Raw genomic sequence first — 18,900 nt, 5'->3', positions numbered from 1 at the left:
TATACATAAACCTTTTAATAGGCTAAATGTAGGATTTAGGTTACAAGTTGCTTTCTGAACTAGTAATAATAAACATTTGTGAATCTACCAAATCATGTTAAATATACTTTTAGTATTTCTTGAGCATTTGGTAGACAACAGATGTGAATGTACTTTGAAAACATTTAAGAGTGATAGAAACTTTAAACATTTATTGAGTGCTTTGCTTTATTCATCACACTATAAAAAAAACCATAAAGGTGGTATAGAAAATTTAGAGCAAATAGATAGCAGCATTGTTGAAAAGTACTATCTTAGACTCTTCTATTTTAGAGTACCAATGTCAAAAAATTTGGTGCCTTTGTTCAGAAAGTGGTACCTTTCTTTTTGTTTTAGCTCTGAGAAGTCCAAATATGGACGTATCTTCTTCCCCAAATATTGGGCTTCGACGTAGTGGTCAAATTGAAGGTGTCCGACAAATGCATAACAATGCTCCTCGGAGTCAGATGGCCACTGAACGAGATCTCATGGCATGGAGCAGAAGAGTGGTGGTCAATGAACTAAATACTGGAGTTAGTAGGTGAGTCAATAAGGTAACATTCATAAGAAAATTGAGAGCTTTATAGTTTAGTTAACAAATTTTAATAACTAAGGTAGTTTTTAATCAAACTGAGTTTTATATTAGTTTTTTCTACATTGTTCCAGTTACTTCATTCCATAACAACTATTTAATGATCATCTTCAGTTTGTTTGGCTTTGTGCTAAATGGTTTGGGAAATACTGAAAAATGAAAAACATAGTTTGTCTTCTATGAGTTCATAGTCTCGTTTAGAAGATAAGAATACAAATACTATTAAGTAAGAACATGAGACCATATGTGATTAAGTATGTCTGTGATATATAGGCCCCAAATTCAACAGTAGTTCTGAGGAAAGGGCCATCAATTTAATATTGGAATAGTTTGGGAGTGCCATGTAAGTATGTTGTAGACCCCAGTGCTTAGGGTATATTTAGAAATGCCATTTAAGTAGACTTCCTTGCATGAAAGGATTTCATTGGGATGAATTTCAAATTTAGAATACCTATGCTTATTTGTAAATCCTAACATTTGTTTTAATATCAACTCCAGGTAATCCACATAGACTGGGAATAGATTTAGAAAAGAAAAAAGGACATTTGACAGAGAATATACAAAATTTCTTAATCATGCTATCTCTTTTACCAGGCCTTTTGCCAGCTAAGCCAACAAGTAGCAAACGTAATTTAGTTTCACCTTTTCTTTATACAGCAGTAATAAGAAAAAGGGAGACATAGGTAATTTATGAACCCTTGGCAGTAGAACAATTTGAAATAATTCTTTTCTCAAAACATTAAAGTGGAATTGAAAGTTAGGAGCTCAAATAGATACTTGTATGCCATGTTCATTGCTACATTATTCACAATAGGGAACAGTAGAAATAATTCAAGTGTCTGTACTCAGATGAATAGAGAAACAAAATGTGATATATATATATATATATATATACACACACACATACATACAGTGGAATATCGTTCAGTCATAAAAAGGAATGAAGTTCTGATACCTGTGACAACATGGATAAATATTGAAAATATGCTAAGTGAAATACCAGACACAAAAGGACAAATACCGTATGATTCCACTTATGAAATATCTAGGTTAGACAAATTCATACAGATGTAAAGTTGATTAGAAGTTAACAAGGGCTGGGGCGCCTGGGTGGCGCAGTCGGTTAAGCGTCCGACTTCAGCCAGGTCACGATCTCGCGGTTCGTGAGTTCGAGCCCCGCATCGGGTTCTGGGCTGATGGCTCAGAGCCTGGAGCCTGTTTCCGATTCTGTGTCTCCCTCTCTCTCTGCCCCTCCCCCGTTCATGCTCTGTCTCTCTCTGTCCCAAAAATAAATAAACGTTGAAAAAAAAATTAAAAAAAAAAAGAAGTTAACAAGGGCTGGTACAAGGACAAATAGAGTTACTGCTTAATGGTTACAAAGTTTTGAGTGGTGAAAAAGTTTTGGAAATAGGGTGATGATTGTTACACAACATTGTAAATGTCATTAACACCATTGAATTGTATACCTAAAAATGATTAAAGCGGCAAATTTTATATTTAAAGGGTACTTTTGTTATCTGACTTTTTTTCTCTGTTACAGCAACACTTTATTTTTTTGATGGGTGTTATTAAACTTACTTTGGTAACCATTTTGAAATATATAAGTATATCAAAACATCTTGTTATATACCTTAAACTAATACAATGTTATATTTCAAATGTATTTCTTTTTTTAAGTTTTTAATTAAATTCCAGTTAGCTAACATATACTGTAATATTAGTTTCAGTAGAACTTTGTGATTCATTGCTTACGTATAACAGCCAGTGCTCATCACAAGTGCCCTCCTTAATACCCATCACTCATCACCCCCCCCCCCACCTCCCCTCCAGCAACCCTCAGTTTGTTCTCTATAGTTAAGAGTCTGATTTGTGGTTTGCCTGTCTCTTTTTTTGTTAGTATTTTACACTTTTGGTTTGATTTTTGGTGATTTTCTGTCACTTTGACCTTTGTTATTAGGGTTCAGGAAGAATGTCGAACTGCAAAAGGTGACATAGAAATCAGTCTTTATACAGTTGAAAAGAAGAAAAAACCATCTTATACTACCCAAAGGGTAAGTTTAGTTTTACAGTACTTTGGGGTACACTATTTTCAAATATTTGCAGATACTGGATTTTTCAAAGGTAAGAGTTATGTATTAGGGGGCTATTTTGCTAGTTGATTACATATAGGTAACCTATTTTTTAACCTGAAATTGAAATATATAGTTCTTATTAATAAAATTGAAATTATACAAAGTTAGGACTGTGCCCCCAAATTTAGGACATGTTGTCATTGTAGATATAGGACATTTGTATTAAAATGCCATTTTCATATGGTTAGAGTAAAAGCTTAAAATTGTTGGCTGATACTAATCACTGTAAAATAAATGTTTAGATACCCTAGGTCAGAGGTTGGCAGACTACTGCCCATTCCTGTTAATAGCTTTATTGGAACACAGCCACACTTATTAATTATATTGCCTATGGCTGCTTTCACACTATAGAGTTGAATGAGTCCAGCAGAGATCATATGACCTCAAAGTCAAAAATATTTATACTCTGGCCTTTTACAGAAAAGGCCCACTCTTGGCCTACCTGATCATATAGGAGCAAAATCTTATCTATACACTGGAAAGATTCATATTCCCAGTAGAAACTGCTAAGCAGAGAGTAAGATTCCTATACTTGATTAGTTACATGGTAAGCCCCTTGCTAGTATTCTGAGATTGAACAAACTAGTGGCGTGAGAATGTATGTTCTTGTTCCCAGATTTAACCATAACTCCTGAAAAGTACAGTAACTTGGAGAGTCTAGGATGATTTTAACATTATGAAAGATATTTAGGCAATGGATACTGAATTTTAAATGTTTTTTTTCAGTATTGATAAACACAATTTTAGGTAAGTATCATATGAATATCTCCAAGTATCCTTAGATCATTTTGATGCCTACTGTCTTAATTTCTGTTGAGGTTTTCTTAGCTTATTTGATGTTCTCTGATAAGATTATTTTCGTAGAGATTTTCAATGGCTCAGATCCATGATTTATATTATTTTTTCCTGCTAAGCTGATTTCTCAACTATCAGATTTGTCTGAGATTAATAAACAAAGTAGTTGAGTCTATAAACATTTTATTTATATCAAAACTGAGAAATATTTATGTATACGATAAGAAACTGGTGTTGATACTGATTTATTTATGAGGTTTTTTAAAGTTTATTTACTTTGAGAGAGAGAGAGAGAGAGAGAGAGAGAGAGAGAGAGAGAGCTCAAGGGGCAGAGAGAGGGAGAGAGACAGAATCCCAAGCGGGCTCTGTGCTGTCAGTAGACAGGCCAATGTGGGGTTCAAACCCATGAACCTTGAGATCATGCCCTGAGCTGAAACTAAGTGTTGGATGCTTAACTGACTGAGCTACCCAGGTGCCCCTATTTACTCCTGATAACATGTGAGGGTTGTAACTTTTACATAATGGTATATCATTAATACTATTTTAGACTTGTAAAGGTTAGAATAAAATAGTTTTCACTTTACACTGTAGTTGTTAAAATTAAGTCTTTATTTTTAATCAGTTTGCTGAATGTCATTTTTTAAAGAACTAAAGTACATATTATATTAAGAATTATATAGGAGTGCCTGGGTGGCTCAGTCAGTTAAGAGTCTGATTCTTGATCTTGGGCTCAGATCATGATCTCACAGTCTGTGAGATGGAGCCCTGCATTGGGCTCTGGGCTGACAGCACAGAGCCTGCTTGGGATTCTCTCTCTCTCCCTCTCTTTCTGCCTACCATACCCCCCCACATTCGTGTGCGTGCACTCAATCTCTCTCTCTCTCTCTCAAAATAAATAGACTAAAAAAAGAATTATGTATATATAGGTATGATATAGGTATCTTGCTTCATCTTGTAATAAATTGTGAATAAAATGGTATATGTAAATTTTGAGTGGGCACATTCTTGCAGCCCAAACTTTCAGGACTGTCTTTAATTTGATCACAAAATTTTCAAAGTAGGAAAGTAATCAATATTAATGGAAGGTGGTTTAAAGATGTGTGTGTGTGTGTGTGTGTGTGTGTGTGTGTGTATGTATACTTACATGTATATATACCTATACGTATATATATATATACATATATGTGTATATGTATATATATGTGCATATATATGTATGTATGCATACATATATATATATGTATGTATACATACATATATATGTATATATATATACATATATATATATATATATATATATATATATGTAGCTGTATTTTGTGTTTTCTTTTTGGGAATTTATTCCTGATTATTACCACCACCCACACCCTACCCCTGCCCAATTGATTTGCTTTATATGTATTCATTTGTGTGTGTTCACTGAGCCTTTCATTTTTTTAAATCTATTTTTTTTTTTTATTACAGAATGATTATCAGCCTAGCTATGGGCGGTCTTTACGAAGGACACAGCGCAAGCGTCAGCATACTTACCAAACACGGTCCAATATAGAACATAATTCACAAGCATCTTGTCAAACTTCAGGTGTACAGGAAGACTCAGACAGCTCCTCAGAGGTTAGATATCTACTATTATTTACTCAGTGTAATTGTTTGTTTCCCAGTTAGTATTATCACCTTGGGTTTACTTTTAAAAGTCATTTTAATAGCGACTTATTTTAGTGTTTTTCTTTTAAGAAAATTATTCATTAGTAAGGCATTTAATAGGCCAATTTGAGCAATATAATTGAATTTATTTAGATATCTTCTCTGATTTGTACCTAAGATATTTTGTTTGAGAATATCAGACATGCCAGCAAAAGTTTGGCTTTGGGACAGTGAGAAAAGAGAGTGAGAGGAAATCTGCCCAGAAATAAAAAGTGGAACATAAACAATGATAACTAGTTTACAGTCCTAGAACTGGTTGACTGTGTAATCAGCAGAATATGCACATTTTTCATTATTGTTGACTTCATCAGCTATGGAGATTACTAAGTGATGGTTTTTCGGATATAATTATTCATGGTAATGGAATAGATTATACCAATTCTTTTCTTCTCTTCTCCAGTCCTTTTGTTCTCTTAACAACTTTAGTTTTTAAATAGATAATTAGGGTTTAATTATCCATTGACAATATATGGCACTCCCATTTTTCTTCCACCGTGGACAGTTCTTTAATCCTTATTTATTTATTTATTTATTTATTATCGAGAGAGAGAGAGAGAGAGAGAGAGAGAGAGAGAGAGAGAGAGAAAGAGAAAGAAAGTACAGTGTGAACAGGGGAGGGGCAGAGAGAGTGGAGAGAGCTACAATCCCAAGCTGAAATTCATGAAACGTGACATCATGACCTGAGCCGAAGTCAGACACTTAACCGGATGAGCTACTCAGACTCCCTGACAGTTCTTTAATTTTTTAAAAAAAATTTTAACATTTATTTATTATTGAGAGACAGAGCATGAGCATGGGAGGGTCAGAGAGAGGGGAAGACACAGAATGTGAAGCAGGCTTCAGGCTCTGAGCTGTCAGCACAGAGCCTGACACAGGGCTTGAACTCACAAACCACGAGATCATGACTTGAGCCAAAGTCAGACGTTTAACTGACTGAGACACCGAGGCGCCCCCTGACACGTTGTTTAATTCTTATCAATGATGTCCTTCCTTCTCTCTCCTACCTATGAAAATATTCAACTGAAAAGAATGGTTAGATATTCAGGAATTGACATTACCCTTCGAATGTCATAATGGTGTTATGGTTGTGTTTTGAAAAGAATCATAATCTTACTAAATGTTTATAGTTAAAATGCTACTTTTATAAGGATTTACTTCAAAATAATCCCTCGTGTATGAGGCAGTTGGTGATGGTACAAATAAAACAAGATAGGCAGTGAGTTATTGTCTAAACTGGAAACTGTATACACAAAGGTAATTTATTCCCTCTACTTTGGTATATTTGAAATTTAACATCATAAAAATATTATTAATTTTCTTATGGAGAGTAATTATAGTCGCTTGGCAGAGGCACATAGAAACTTTTTAAATTTTTTTTTAATGTTTATTTATTTTTGAGACAGAGAGAGACAGAGCATGAACAGGGGAGGGTCAGAGAGAGAGGGAGACACAGAATCTGAAGCAGGCTCCAGGCTTTGAGCTGTCAGGACAGAGCCCAATGCGGGGCTCGAACTCACGGACCGTGAGATCATGACCTGAGCCGAAGTCAGACGCTTAACCGACTGAGCCACCCAGGCGCCCCTATAGATACTTTTTAAACAATGGTCTTAACATTTAAGAGGGTTCTATTTGGGAGCCTTAAGGAGTTTGTTTAATCTTTGAAATAATAAAAGATGTCCCATATCAATAAGATAGTAGATGTTAGAAAGCTTTAAATACCTGGTAGGCTTAGTTGTGAGTTACAGATATATGTAGAAAGATGATTATGTACATTTTACCTGGAATGTTGTTTTGTTGGAGGAAATATAGAAAGTGTTATAAAACAGGTAGTGTGTGCTAATTAATAATATGCTAGTTAATAACCATATATCTCAATTGCTGGCTCCTTGTTGCAGGAAGATGAAACCATTGGCACAAGTGATGCGTCTGTAGAGGATCCTGTTATTGAATGGCAAAGTGAAAGCTCTTCCAGGTAGTTTTAATGGTTTAGATTTGGTCAAAATTATTTGTCCATTTTAAAACCAGAGTTAAAATAGTGTTTCATAGCAGAAAGAGTACTGGGTTGGGAGTCCAGAGACTTGCTTCATCCTGGTCCTGCCAGTATCTTTTTGGGCATGTCACTGTGGGCTTTAGTTTCCTCATTTGTAAAATAAGATGCTTTGTAAATCCAAGATTCTGCATCTTAGCAGACTGTGTTTATTTATTTGAGTTTTAAAACAGCTACATGTAACCATTTCCATGGATAAGAGGCATCTTTATTTAAAGATTTTGTGACTTCGACAGGAATTTTGAATTCTATTTTATTTTATGTATCTATTTATTTTAGGAATTTTGAATTTGAAATTCTGTTATGGGAAACTAACCATTATACTTTATCCAAGAATCATTTCACTGAAATCCCTTAATGATCAAAAATTTATATTGGTATTTTTTCTGTTCAGTTAGAACAAAAACCATGTCATTTATAATGCTATTTTATTACAAAATGATCATCTTTCAATTAAAAGGCAAACTATTCCTTTTCCTAAACCTATATATTCATAATTTTGATATATTTACAGTGATTCATCAAGTGAATATTCTGACTGGACAGCAGATGCTGGAATAAATTTGCAACCTCCAAAAAGACAAACGAGACAGGCAACACGTAAAATATGCAGCAGCTCTGAGGAGGAGAATTTGAAGTCACTAGAAGACAGGCAAAAGAAACCTAAACAAACTAGAAAGAAGGTTTGTAAATTTACAAGTTGTTTCTGTTTTTGTTTTTGCCTCTGACATTTGAATATTTAATAGTAATATTTGAAATGTTGGGGTTCAGGAACAAACGGTCAAGAAAGAATTCTTGAGACATCTTTGGTGCAAAAAGGTGATTTTATTAAGCACAGGGACAGGACTCCTGGGCAGAAAGAACTGCACTGGGGTTGGGAGGAGTGGCTGATTATATACTTTCAAGTTGGGAGGGAGTTAGGGATAGCCCAACTTTTAAGGAATTTGGAAGGAAGGTTTCCAGGACCTTGAGGGCTACCTGTTAGGAAAAGGTAATTTACTACTGTCTAGTAAAAACTTAGTCCCTATGCTTAGGGGATGATTGCTAACATCTATCTTGAGAGGGTAGAGATAAAGGAAGTTTCCAATGGGATTTTTACAGGATCTTGGAGGTCGGGCTAATGTGAGGCTAAGGTTGCCTTTTGCCTCTAACAAAGTTTTAACATTGAGGCAGGTAAGTTCCTTGAGGAAGGTCATTCTTCTTATCTCAGGCACTTGTTAATGGGCTATAAATTGTAAGGAAGTTTAATGTTTTTGAAATTTTGCTGCCTTTCTCCACATCAGTAACACTTGAGTTTTCTCTAAAAATAACATTCCATCTGAGAAACTAAATTGTTTAAAATGACTTTAAAAGAAAAACTTTTAAATTTTTTGTTACCAAAAGTAGAGACTAGAATATCTTTGTTGTTATGTAAACATATTGATAATCACTTTTTTAAATATAGTAGTTTTAAATGATAAGCCACTAGAGAATAAAAGTGTTATTCTTGTCATGTTTCCAGTCATAAATTTCTTTCCATTTTTGACTTGTAAAATGAAAGGGTAGAATAAATCAGTAGGACTTCTTCCATTTCTTTGTTTTTATTTCATCCCAGTGATGGTTTCTCTTCTTCACTATGATTTCATTTGGACTTTATAAAGACTTAATCCACATAGTTTTGTGAATAGTACTTAAAAAATTTATTATGTACATATTCTGTATCCTCTTGCTTTAGTAGACAGAATTGTCTTCTTGACTGTCACCATTTTATTGGCAAAAAATTATTTTGTTACTTATACTTGAATTCACATGGTATTCTAGGAACGTGAAAATTTGTGGTTTTTAGATAGTATATAATGTCATATTATTATCTGTCAGCCAAAATTGAGCAATATATTAAAGAATTCACTTGATTATTGGTACAGATGTACATAATTACTTGATAAATAAAAATGCTTAAAATTTGTATTTTTAGGTTTTATTATAATCTGATTTTTTAAGATATTCTGTTACTTTTCATACTACTGTTCATATATATTTATGGTTTATATATTTGTGAACTATATTTTAGAAAGGAGGACTGCTTTCTATGGCAGGTGAACCCAATGAAGAATGGTTTGCCCCTCAGTGGATTTTGGATACCATACCACGACGTTCCCCATTTGTCCCACAGATGGGAGATGAGGTAACTGTTACCAGTTATAATCTTTTTCTTTTGGAACCTCAGGAGTACTCACTTGAATCAGTCTTAGGGCATTTATATTCTCTATTATAGCTATATGTACACTGTCTTAGCAGCTCTCCTCCATTATATATTTCTTGTGGACAGTGATTGAATCTTATTAATTTTTATATCTTTTGTGTTATCAAAAACCTACCTCTATGCTTCAGAGCCAAAACATAATGTGAAGACAGAGTTTGGGATAAAGAGGCACAATAGCTTTATTGCTTTCCCAGGCAAAGGAGGCTGCAGCAGGCTATGGCCTTCAACAACTGCAAGCCTACTGGAGGGAGGGGCTAGAGAGTGTTTTAGGGAAATACAGAATCCAACTGATTTTGACAGGAATTGGGTACTTGCTACCAGCCTCCTTTGTTATGTCTTTAAGATGGTACCAGGTTGCTGAAACAAAAGCCTAAAGGGAGGAGGGGAGGTTTGCAGAAGAGACGTAAAAGGTTACTTTAAAATCCAGCTTCATTGGGGCGCCTGGGTGGCTCAGTTGGTTGAGCGTCCAACTTCAGCTCAGGTCATAATCTCGCTGTTCGTGAGTTCAAGCCCCCTGACGGGCTCTGTGCTGACAGCTTGGAGCCTGGACCTTGCTTCAGATTCTGTGTCTCCCTCTCTCTGCCCCTTACCTGCTCATGCTCTGTCTCTCAAAAATGAATAAACATTAAGAAAATAAAATAAAATGCAGCTTTGGGGCGCCTGGGTGGCTCAGTTGGTCGAGCGCCCGGCTTCCGCTCAGGTCATGATCGCGCGGTTTGTGAGTTGAGACCCCGCGTCGGCCTCTGTGCTGACAGCTCAGAGCCTGTAGCGTGCTTCGAATTCTGTGTCTCCCTCTCTCTCTGCCCCTCCCCTTCATATTCTGTCTCTCTCTGTCTCTTAAAAATAAATAAATGTTAAAAAAAATAATAAAAAAAATAAATAAAATCCAGCTTCACTAAAACGTTTGTGTAGCCATTTTTATTTTTGTTCAACTTTATGCTTTTTTAAGCAGTTTCACTTCTAATACTTGGCACAGTGTCTCCAGTATATTGAAATACATTATTTGGCTGGTGAAGTCATGAAAATAATTGTCTATTTTTAACTTAGTTTCTACTTAGCAGAATTGAGTGGTATTTGGAGTCCTACTTCAAGTCCTAATATTCTTTTTTTTAAAAAAGCCCATGCCCAACCTGATAGATAATATGCTAGAGGATAACTACCTCTTTCAGTGATTAGAGGAACATCATTTCATGAGACAGTCCTTCCTACTAAGCCTGTGATTGAATAATATAACTCTATTTATGATTACTCAGTCAAAAATTGATTTAAATTCTATCTGGTGAGAAAATTTTTTATTTTTTTATGAAAATTATGTTAAATTATAATATTTTAACTCTACTTGGCTTGTACATTCTCTGATATATTGAATAATCATTCATATTATTAAAATGTTTCTTTTTGTAGTGTGTCTTCCAGTAAGTATTGGACTTTAGAGCAATGCTTGTTTGGTTATTTTAGTAGAACATGCTGTGATGAATGCTGTATTAATAAAACCTAAAGAGATTTTTCAGGGGCATATGCAAAATCATGAATTCTTGTATTTATTGCCTGTTTTTATGGAAGCTTTAGGGGAGGAATTTTTTTAAGTTTTTATTCAAATTCCAATTACTTAACATAGAATTTTATTACTTTCAGGTATGCAATATACCGATGCCACACTTCCATACAACACCCAGCGCTTATCACAAGTGCACTCCTTAATCTCTAGCACCTATTTAACCCATAACCCTTACCCACTTTTCCTCTGGTAACCATGAGTTTATTCTCTATAGTTAAGTCTGTTTCTCCATTTCCCTTGCTCTCTCTTTTTTTCTTTTGTTCATTTGTTTTTTCTTAAATTCCACATATATGAATTCATATGGTATCTGTCTTTCTCTGACTGACTTATTTCATTTAACATGATACTTTCTAGCTAAACCCATGTCCTTGAGAATGGCAATATTTCATTCTTTTTGATGGCTGAGTAATATTCCATTGTATGTGTATATGTGTGTGTGTGTATATATATATACACACATACATATATATGTGTGTGTGTGCATATATACATATATACATACATATATACATATATGTATACATATATGTACATGTATACACATATATACACATATATGTATATGTGTGTATGTATATATACACATATATACATATATACCTTTTAATATATATATGTATATATAATACATATATACCTTTTAATTGGATCATTCATTTTTTTTAAATTGGATCATGAATGTTTTGAGTATTGAGTTTTATAACTTGCACATATATTTTGGATACTAATCCTTTATTAGAAGTGTCATTTACAAATATCTTCTCCCATTCGGTAGGTTGCCTTTTAGTTTTGTTAATTATTTCCTTCACTCTACAAAAGCTTTTTATTTTGATGTAGTCCCAATAGATTATCTTTGCTTCTCTTTCTCTTGCCTCAGAAGACATATGTAGAAAGAAGTTGCCACAGCCAGTGTCAGAGAAGTTAGTGTCTGTGTTCACTTCTAGGACTTTTATTGTTTCAGGTATCACATTTGGGTCTTTAAACCATTTTGAATTTGTGTTTCTGTAGCATGTAGAAAAATGGTCCGGTTTCATTCTTCTGCATGACATTGTCAAGTTTTCCCAACACTGTTTGTTGAAGAGACTTTTTCCCATGGAATATTCTTTCCTGGTTTGTTGAAGATGAATTGACCATGTAACTGTGCGTTTATTTCTGGGTTTTCTATTCTGTTCTATTAATCTATGTGTCTACATTTGTGCCAGTACCATACTGTTTTGATCACTACAACTTTGTAATATAACGTGAAGTCAGGAATTGTGATGCCTACGTCTTTGCTTTTCTTTTTTAACATAGCTTTGGCTCTTCAGAATCTTTTGTGGTTCCATACAGATTTTAGGATTGTTTGTTCTAGTTCTGTGAAAAATACTGATGTTATTTTGATAGGGATTGCATAAAATGTGTAGGTTGCTTTGGGTAGTATAGACATTTTAACAATATTTGTTCTTTCAGTCCATGAGCATGGAATGTCTTTCCATTTCTTTGTGTTGTTTTTCATTTCTTTCATCAGTGTTTTATAGTTTTCAGAGTCTAGGTCTTTTATCTTTTTGATTAGGTTCATTCCTAGGTATCCTGTTAGTTTTGGTGCAATTGTAAATACTATTGACTCCTTAATTTCTCTTTCTGCTTATTCCTTATTGATGTATAGAAATGTAACAGATTTCTTTAAATTGATTTTGTAGCCTGTAATTTTACTGAATTTGTGCATCAATTCTAGTAGGTTTTTAGTCCAATCTTTCAGGTTGTCTATATAGTGTATAATGTCATCTGCAAATAGTGAAAAGTTTAACTTCTTCCTTGCTGATTTGGATGCCATTTATTTCTTTTTGTTGTCGATTGCCAAGGGTAGTACTTCCTGTAGTATGTTAAATGAGAGTTGTGAGAGTATCCATCCCTACCTTGTTCCTAACCACAAAGGGAAAGCACTCAATTTTTCCCCTTTGGGGATGATATTAGCTGTGGGTGTGTTGTATATGGCCTTTATTGTATTGAGGTATGTTTCCTACAAACCTAATTTGTTTAGGTTTTTTTTTTAATCGTAAATGGATGTTGTGCTTTGTTAAATGCTTTTTCTGCATCTCTTAAAATGACCATATGGTTTTTATCCTTTTTCTCATTAATGTAACGTATCCTGTTGATTGATTTGTGAATATTAAACCACTTTTGCAACCCAGGAGTAATTCACACTTGATCATGGTGAATTTGTTTTTAAAGTTTATTTATTGTTTGAGAGATAGAGCAAGCATGCGCACACTCGAGCACATGGGGGAGGGGCAGAGAGACAGGGAGAGAGAATCCCAAGCAGGCTCCACGCTGTCTGTGCAGAGCCCAGTGCGAGCCTTGATCCTGATCATGACCTGAGCAGAAATGAAGAGTCAGACGTTTAACTGACTGAGCCACCCAGGTACCCCTGTTGTTGTTGTTTTTTTTAATGTATTTTTGGATCCAGTTTGCTAGTATTTTATTGAGAATTTTTGTGTCCATGTTTATCAGATATATTGGCCTGTAGTTCTCTTTTATAGTGGTGTCTCTATCTGGTTTTGGTATCAGGGTAATGCAGGCTTCATAGAATGTATTTGGATGTTTTCTTTCCTTTTTTTTTTTTTTTTTTTTTTGGAACAGTTTGAGCAGTATAGGTATTAACTCTTCCTTAAATGTTTGGTATAATTTGCCTATGAGGCCCTCTGGTCCTAAACTTGACTCCTGGGTAATCTTTTCTTACTGATTCAATTTCTTTGCTGGTTATTGTTCTGTTGAAGGTTTCTATTTATTACTGTTTCATTTTGCATAAGTTATATGTTTCTAGGAATTTATCCATTTCTTCCAGTTTGTCCAGTTTGTTGGCATATAGTTTTTCATGATACTCTCTTATAATTGTTTGTATTATCTGTGGTATTGGTTTTTATTTCTCCTCTCTCGTGTGCTTTTATTTATTTAGATCTTTTTTCTTTTTGTTAAGTCTGGCTACAGGTTTATCAATTTTGTTGATTTTTTTAAAATTGTTTAATGTTTATTTGTTTTTGAGAGAGAGACAGACAGGGAGGGGCAGAGCAAGAGGGACACACAGAATCCAAAGCAGACTCCAGGCTCTGAGCTGTCAGCATAGAACCTGATGTGGGGCTCAAACCCACAAACTGTGAGATCATGACCTGAGTGAAAGTCAGATGCTTAATCCACTGAGCCATCCAGGTGCCCCAATTTAGTTGATTTTTTTTTTTAAGAAACAGCTCCTCAGGGCGCCTGGGTGATTCAGTTGGTTGAGTGTCCAACTCTTGATTCCGGCTCAGATCATAATCCCCTCAGGTCATAATCGGCCCCTCTCCCCAACTCATATGCTCTCTTTCTTTACAATAAAAAAAAATTAAAAATGTTTTAAAAAAAGCAACAACTCCTGGTTTTATTTATCTAGTGTATTTTTTTTTTTAGTTTCCATATCATTTATTTCTTCTCTAATCTTTATTATTTCCTTCCTTCTACTGGATTTAAGCTTTCTTTCTTTTTTTCCTCACTCCTTTAGGTTGGAAGTTAGGTTGTTTCTTAGAGATTTTTCTTACTTCTTGAGTTGGCCTGTATTGTTATATACTTTGTTGTGAGGACTACTTTTGCTGCATCCCCAATGTTTTGGACCATTGTGTTTTCATTTACATTTGTCTCCATGTATTTTTTTTTTATTTCCTGGTTGACCCATTCATTGTTTAGTAGCATGTTATTCACCTCCATGTTTTTGTAGTTTTTCTAGATCTTTTTTTTGTGGTTGACTTCTATTTTCATAGTGTTGTGGTCAGAAAAGTTGTATGACATGACTTCAGTCTCTTTGTATTTGTTGAGGCCTGTTTTGTGACCTAACACATGATCTATTCTGGGGAATTTTCCATTTGCAGTTGAAAGGAATGCGTATATGCTGCTGTTTATGATGGACTGTTCTGTATATATGTGCTAAATCCATCTGCTCCAGTGTGACATTCAAAGGCATTGTTTCCTTGCTTATTTTCTGTTTAGTTGATCTACCTGTTGATGTCAATGGAATGTTAAAGTCCCCTACTATTCTCTGCATCAATAGTGCAGAGCCTGCTTGGTGTTCTCTCTCTCTCCCTCTGTCTCTGCCCCTATCCTGCTTGTATGCATGCATGCTCTCTCTCTCAAAATAAATAAATAGGGGTGCATGGGTGGCTCAGTTGGTTAAGCAGCTGACTTCAGCTCAGGTCATGATCTCGTGGTCTGTGGGTTCCAGCCCTGTGCTGGGCTGTTTGCTGGCAGCTCAGAGCCTGGAGCCTGCTTCAGATACTGTGTCTCACTCTCTCTCTTCCCCTCCCCTGCTTGCTCTCTGTCTCTCTCTCTCTTTCTCTCAAATAATAAACGTTAAAATTTTTTTTAAATAAATAAACTTAAAAAAATGTAAAAATCCCCTACTATTGTATAACTACCAATTAGTTCCTCTATGTTTGTTATTAACTGTTTCATATATTTGATTGTTCCATTGTTTGGGTGCATACATATTTACAATTGTTATATCTTTGTGATTGTCCCCTTTATTATGCTATCTTGCCCTTTTTATCTCTTGTTACAGTCTTTGTTTTAAAGTCTGGTTTGTCTGATATAATTATTGCTACTGTAGGTTTCTTTTGACATGCATTTGAATGATAAATCCTTCTCCATCCCCTTGATTTCAATCTGTAGGCGTCTTTAGGTCTGAAATGAGTTTCTTATAGACAGTGTATAGATGGGTCTTGTGTTTTTATCTACTTTATCTATTCTTATATCCTAGGTCTTTTGATTAGAGTATTTTGTCCATTTACCTTCAGAGTAATTCAGATTTGAATTTAGTACCATTTTACTACTTGATTTATCATTGTTTCTGAGATTTTCTCTAATCCTTTCTAGTCTTTGTCATTTTTTTGTCTCTGCTTTCCCCTCAGAGTCCCCTTTAATATTTCTTGGAAGGGCTGGTTTAGTGGTCACACACTCCCTTCAGTTTTTGTTTGGGAAACTCTTTATCTCTCCTATTCTGAATGATATCTTTGCTGGATAGGGCATTCTTGACTGCAGATTTTTCCCTTTCAGAACTTTGCATATATCATGCACTCCTCTCTGGCTGGCCAAGTTCCTTTTAGGAAATCTGCAGCTGCCTATGTCTTTTCTCTTGTAGTTAAGGACTTCTTTTCTCTTGCTGACTTTCAGACTTGACTTTATCACTGTATTTTACACATTTAATTATAGTATGTCTTTGTTTGGCCTGCTTTTGTTTATTTTGATGCAAGTTCTCTGTGCCTCCTGGATCCAGATGTCTGTTTTCTTCCCCATATTAGGGAGGGTCTCAGCTATTGTTTCTTCAAGTAAATTTTCTATGCCCTTTTCTCTCTTCTTCCTCTTTGACTCCTGTAATGTGTATGCTGTTACATTTGATTAAGTCACTGAATTCTCTAAATCTATTCTGTTGCATAATTCTTTCTCTCATTTGTTTAGCTTCATTACTTTACATTACTTTGTATTCTAGGTCACTAATTCATTCCTTTGCTTCTTCCAGCCTGCAGTTAATTGCCTCAAGCATGTTTCTAATCTCTTCTATTTCACTCTTCATATCTGATTGTTTTTTAACTCTTTTATCTCTGTCTTAAGGGTGTTACTGATGTCTTCTTTTTTTTAAAAAAATAATTCATTTTTAGGAGAGAGAGAGAGAGGGAGACAGAGTGAGAGCGGGGGAGGGGCAGAGAGAGAGAGAGACACAGAAACCTAAGTAGGCTCCAGGCTCTGAGCTATCAGCACAGAGCCTGATGGGTGACTTGAATTCACGAACCCATGAACCGTGAGAGCATGACCTGAACTGAAGTCTGACACTTAACTGACTGAGCCACCCAGGTGCCTCTGATGTCTTCTTTTTTCAGTATCAGTATCCTTATGATTATTGGTTTAAATTTTCCATCAGGCATGTTATTTATATCTGTTTCACTTAGATCTCTGGCCTGTGACTTTATCTTGTTCTTTCATTTGGGATGAATTCCTCCATCTTGTTATTTTGTCTAAGTCTTTGCCTTCTTCTCTTCTTTTTTATATAAAAAAAAAAAAGAAAAGTTATGCATCCATCTCCTAAAAGTAATGGCCTTATTAAGAAGAGATTATGTAGGGCTCAAGGCCTGGCACTTCAGGGAGTGTCTCAGATGTGTGCTGCTTGCACTCTGCTGTTGTGTTTTGGCTGCTCTATTCTTCAGGCTGTTCATCTGCAGAGGCTCTTCTTGCCTGCTGTGGGCTGACTTTGGTCCCCAGGCCTGAATGTGATGAGTTTTAACTAAGTGGGCTCTGATCTTGTATAATGAGACCTGTCACCACCTCCATCAGAACTGGGGCCCTGTAGTACTCTCTGGTAGGAAGACTTGGTGTGGGCAGGGGTTTCTTCTGGTCTTCTGGAAGAGGGGCCTGTTCCACTGGGACTAAGGCAAGCCTGACTGAGAGGGCAGTTCCACCAGAGCACAGGGGTGTGGGGAAGCTAGGCAGCCAATGTTAGTGTTTTGCTGCTTCCTGTGGTGGCTGTGTGTTTATAGTTAGAGGCAGGGGAGGGAAATGGCACCATCCACCTCCTTTGTTCCCAGAGAGATGTCTCTGTGAATGCTTCCTCTCAGGGACATATTCCAAGAAGAGCAAAAAATCTCCCTAGTGTGTGCCCCATGCACGCTTCAGATAACTGTATCCCTACTGTCTGCACCCGAGTTGTTTACCTGCCTTCTCTCTAGCAGTAGGGCAGTGCCCTCCTGGCTCTATACCAGCCAAACACACTGTTCTTTAAAACTCTAGACTTTAACAAAGCCCAGCTTATTGCAAGACCTCACAAAATTCATCCCCTGTCTTTTTCCAAACCAATGGCTTTGGGGAAATGTTCTCCTTGTGTGTACCCCTATGAGCTCCTCTCTCCCACTTCATGACCATGGCTCCCTCCCCTTTGCATTACCCACAATCTGTTTCTCCCCTAACCCATGTCTCCACTTCTTACCTTCTTCAGTGAGGCCTCTTCTCTCCCTTCAGTTTTGGAGTTTGTTCTGCCAGTCTTCAGCTCCATTCCTGTGGTATTTAGGATAATTTGAAATTTATCTAGTTGTGTTTCTTGGAATGAAAGGAGCCTGGGATCTTCCTGCTCTGCTGTCGTCTTCCTCTAAGGAGAGTTATCTTTAATTAATCTTAGAAGTCTTTACAAAAGAGAACAAGAATCTGTATATTATATGTCTGATGAGACACCTCTCTTATATAAGACCATATTTACCTTGGTGGAATCACTTTCCCTCTGCTTTGTTAAATTTAGAATATGCTTATATGCCTCAGGAGTAGTGTGTATTAGGTAATGATAATTGTGCAGGTAATGGAGGAAGTATATAAGTGAGTCCATCAGTGAAATACATAAATGAAAGAATGTTTTTAAAGAACTCGTAAAACTCATACTTCTTCTAATGGAGGAGATATATAAGTGAATCAGACAGTGAAATACATAAATTAAATGTTTTTAAAGAATTCATAAAGTTGATACTTTTTATAAAACCAATCTCTTAACAGCACCATTACTTTTTACTTTAAATGTTAAGCCTTCAGTATTTTGCCTGGAATGGCCATAGCCACAGATCATTGCCTTTGAAAATACTCATGTTTACAAGTTTAACTTAAATGCCAACTTCTCCTGGATGTTATTCCTACTTTCCATTTACCTGCTGCTCTTTCCTCCTGAGCTTTCACCTAAGTTATTTCTCTCTTATGATATTTAGTATATTCAGCCTTATATTATACTCATATGTTTACCTGTCTGCCCATATCCTCGAGGGAAAGGATTTTATTTTG

The 18,900-nt window shown here is 35.6% G+C and overlaps 1 protein-coding gene across 5 annotated transcripts in view; it reads left to right on the top strand.

Moving 5' to 3' along the window:
• BRWD3 (bromodomain and WD repeat domain containing 3) overlaps positions 1–18,900 on the top strand; it is a 238,400-nt gene that overhangs the window by 144,904 nt on the left and 74,596 nt on the right. For all 5 annotated transcript variants that reach the window (XM_045051272.1, XM_045051273.1, XM_011291814.4 and 2 more), the window contains 6 exons: positions 376–559; positions 2,568–2,661; positions 5,002–5,151; positions 7,137–7,213; positions 7,803–7,971; positions 9,339–9,452. In XM_045051272.1, coding sequence (XP_044907207.1) covers positions 376–559; positions 2,568–2,661; positions 5,002–5,151; positions 7,137–7,213; positions 7,803–7,971; positions 9,339–9,452 — 788 coding nt within the window. The remainder of the gene's footprint in view (positions 1–375; positions 560–2,567; positions 2,662–5,001; positions 5,152–7,136; positions 7,214–7,802; positions 7,972–9,338; positions 9,453–18,900) is intronic.

This window comes from Felis catus, chromosome X (assembly GCF_018350175.1).
Source record: "Felis catus isolate Fca126 chromosome X, F.catus_Fca126_mat1.0, whole genome shotgun sequence".
NCBI lineage: Eukaryota > Metazoa > Chordata > Mammalia > Carnivora > Felidae > Felis > Felis catus.
The sequence above is the reverse complement of the archived record's forward strand: the minus strand, read 5'-3'. Positions and strand labels throughout refer to the sequence as shown.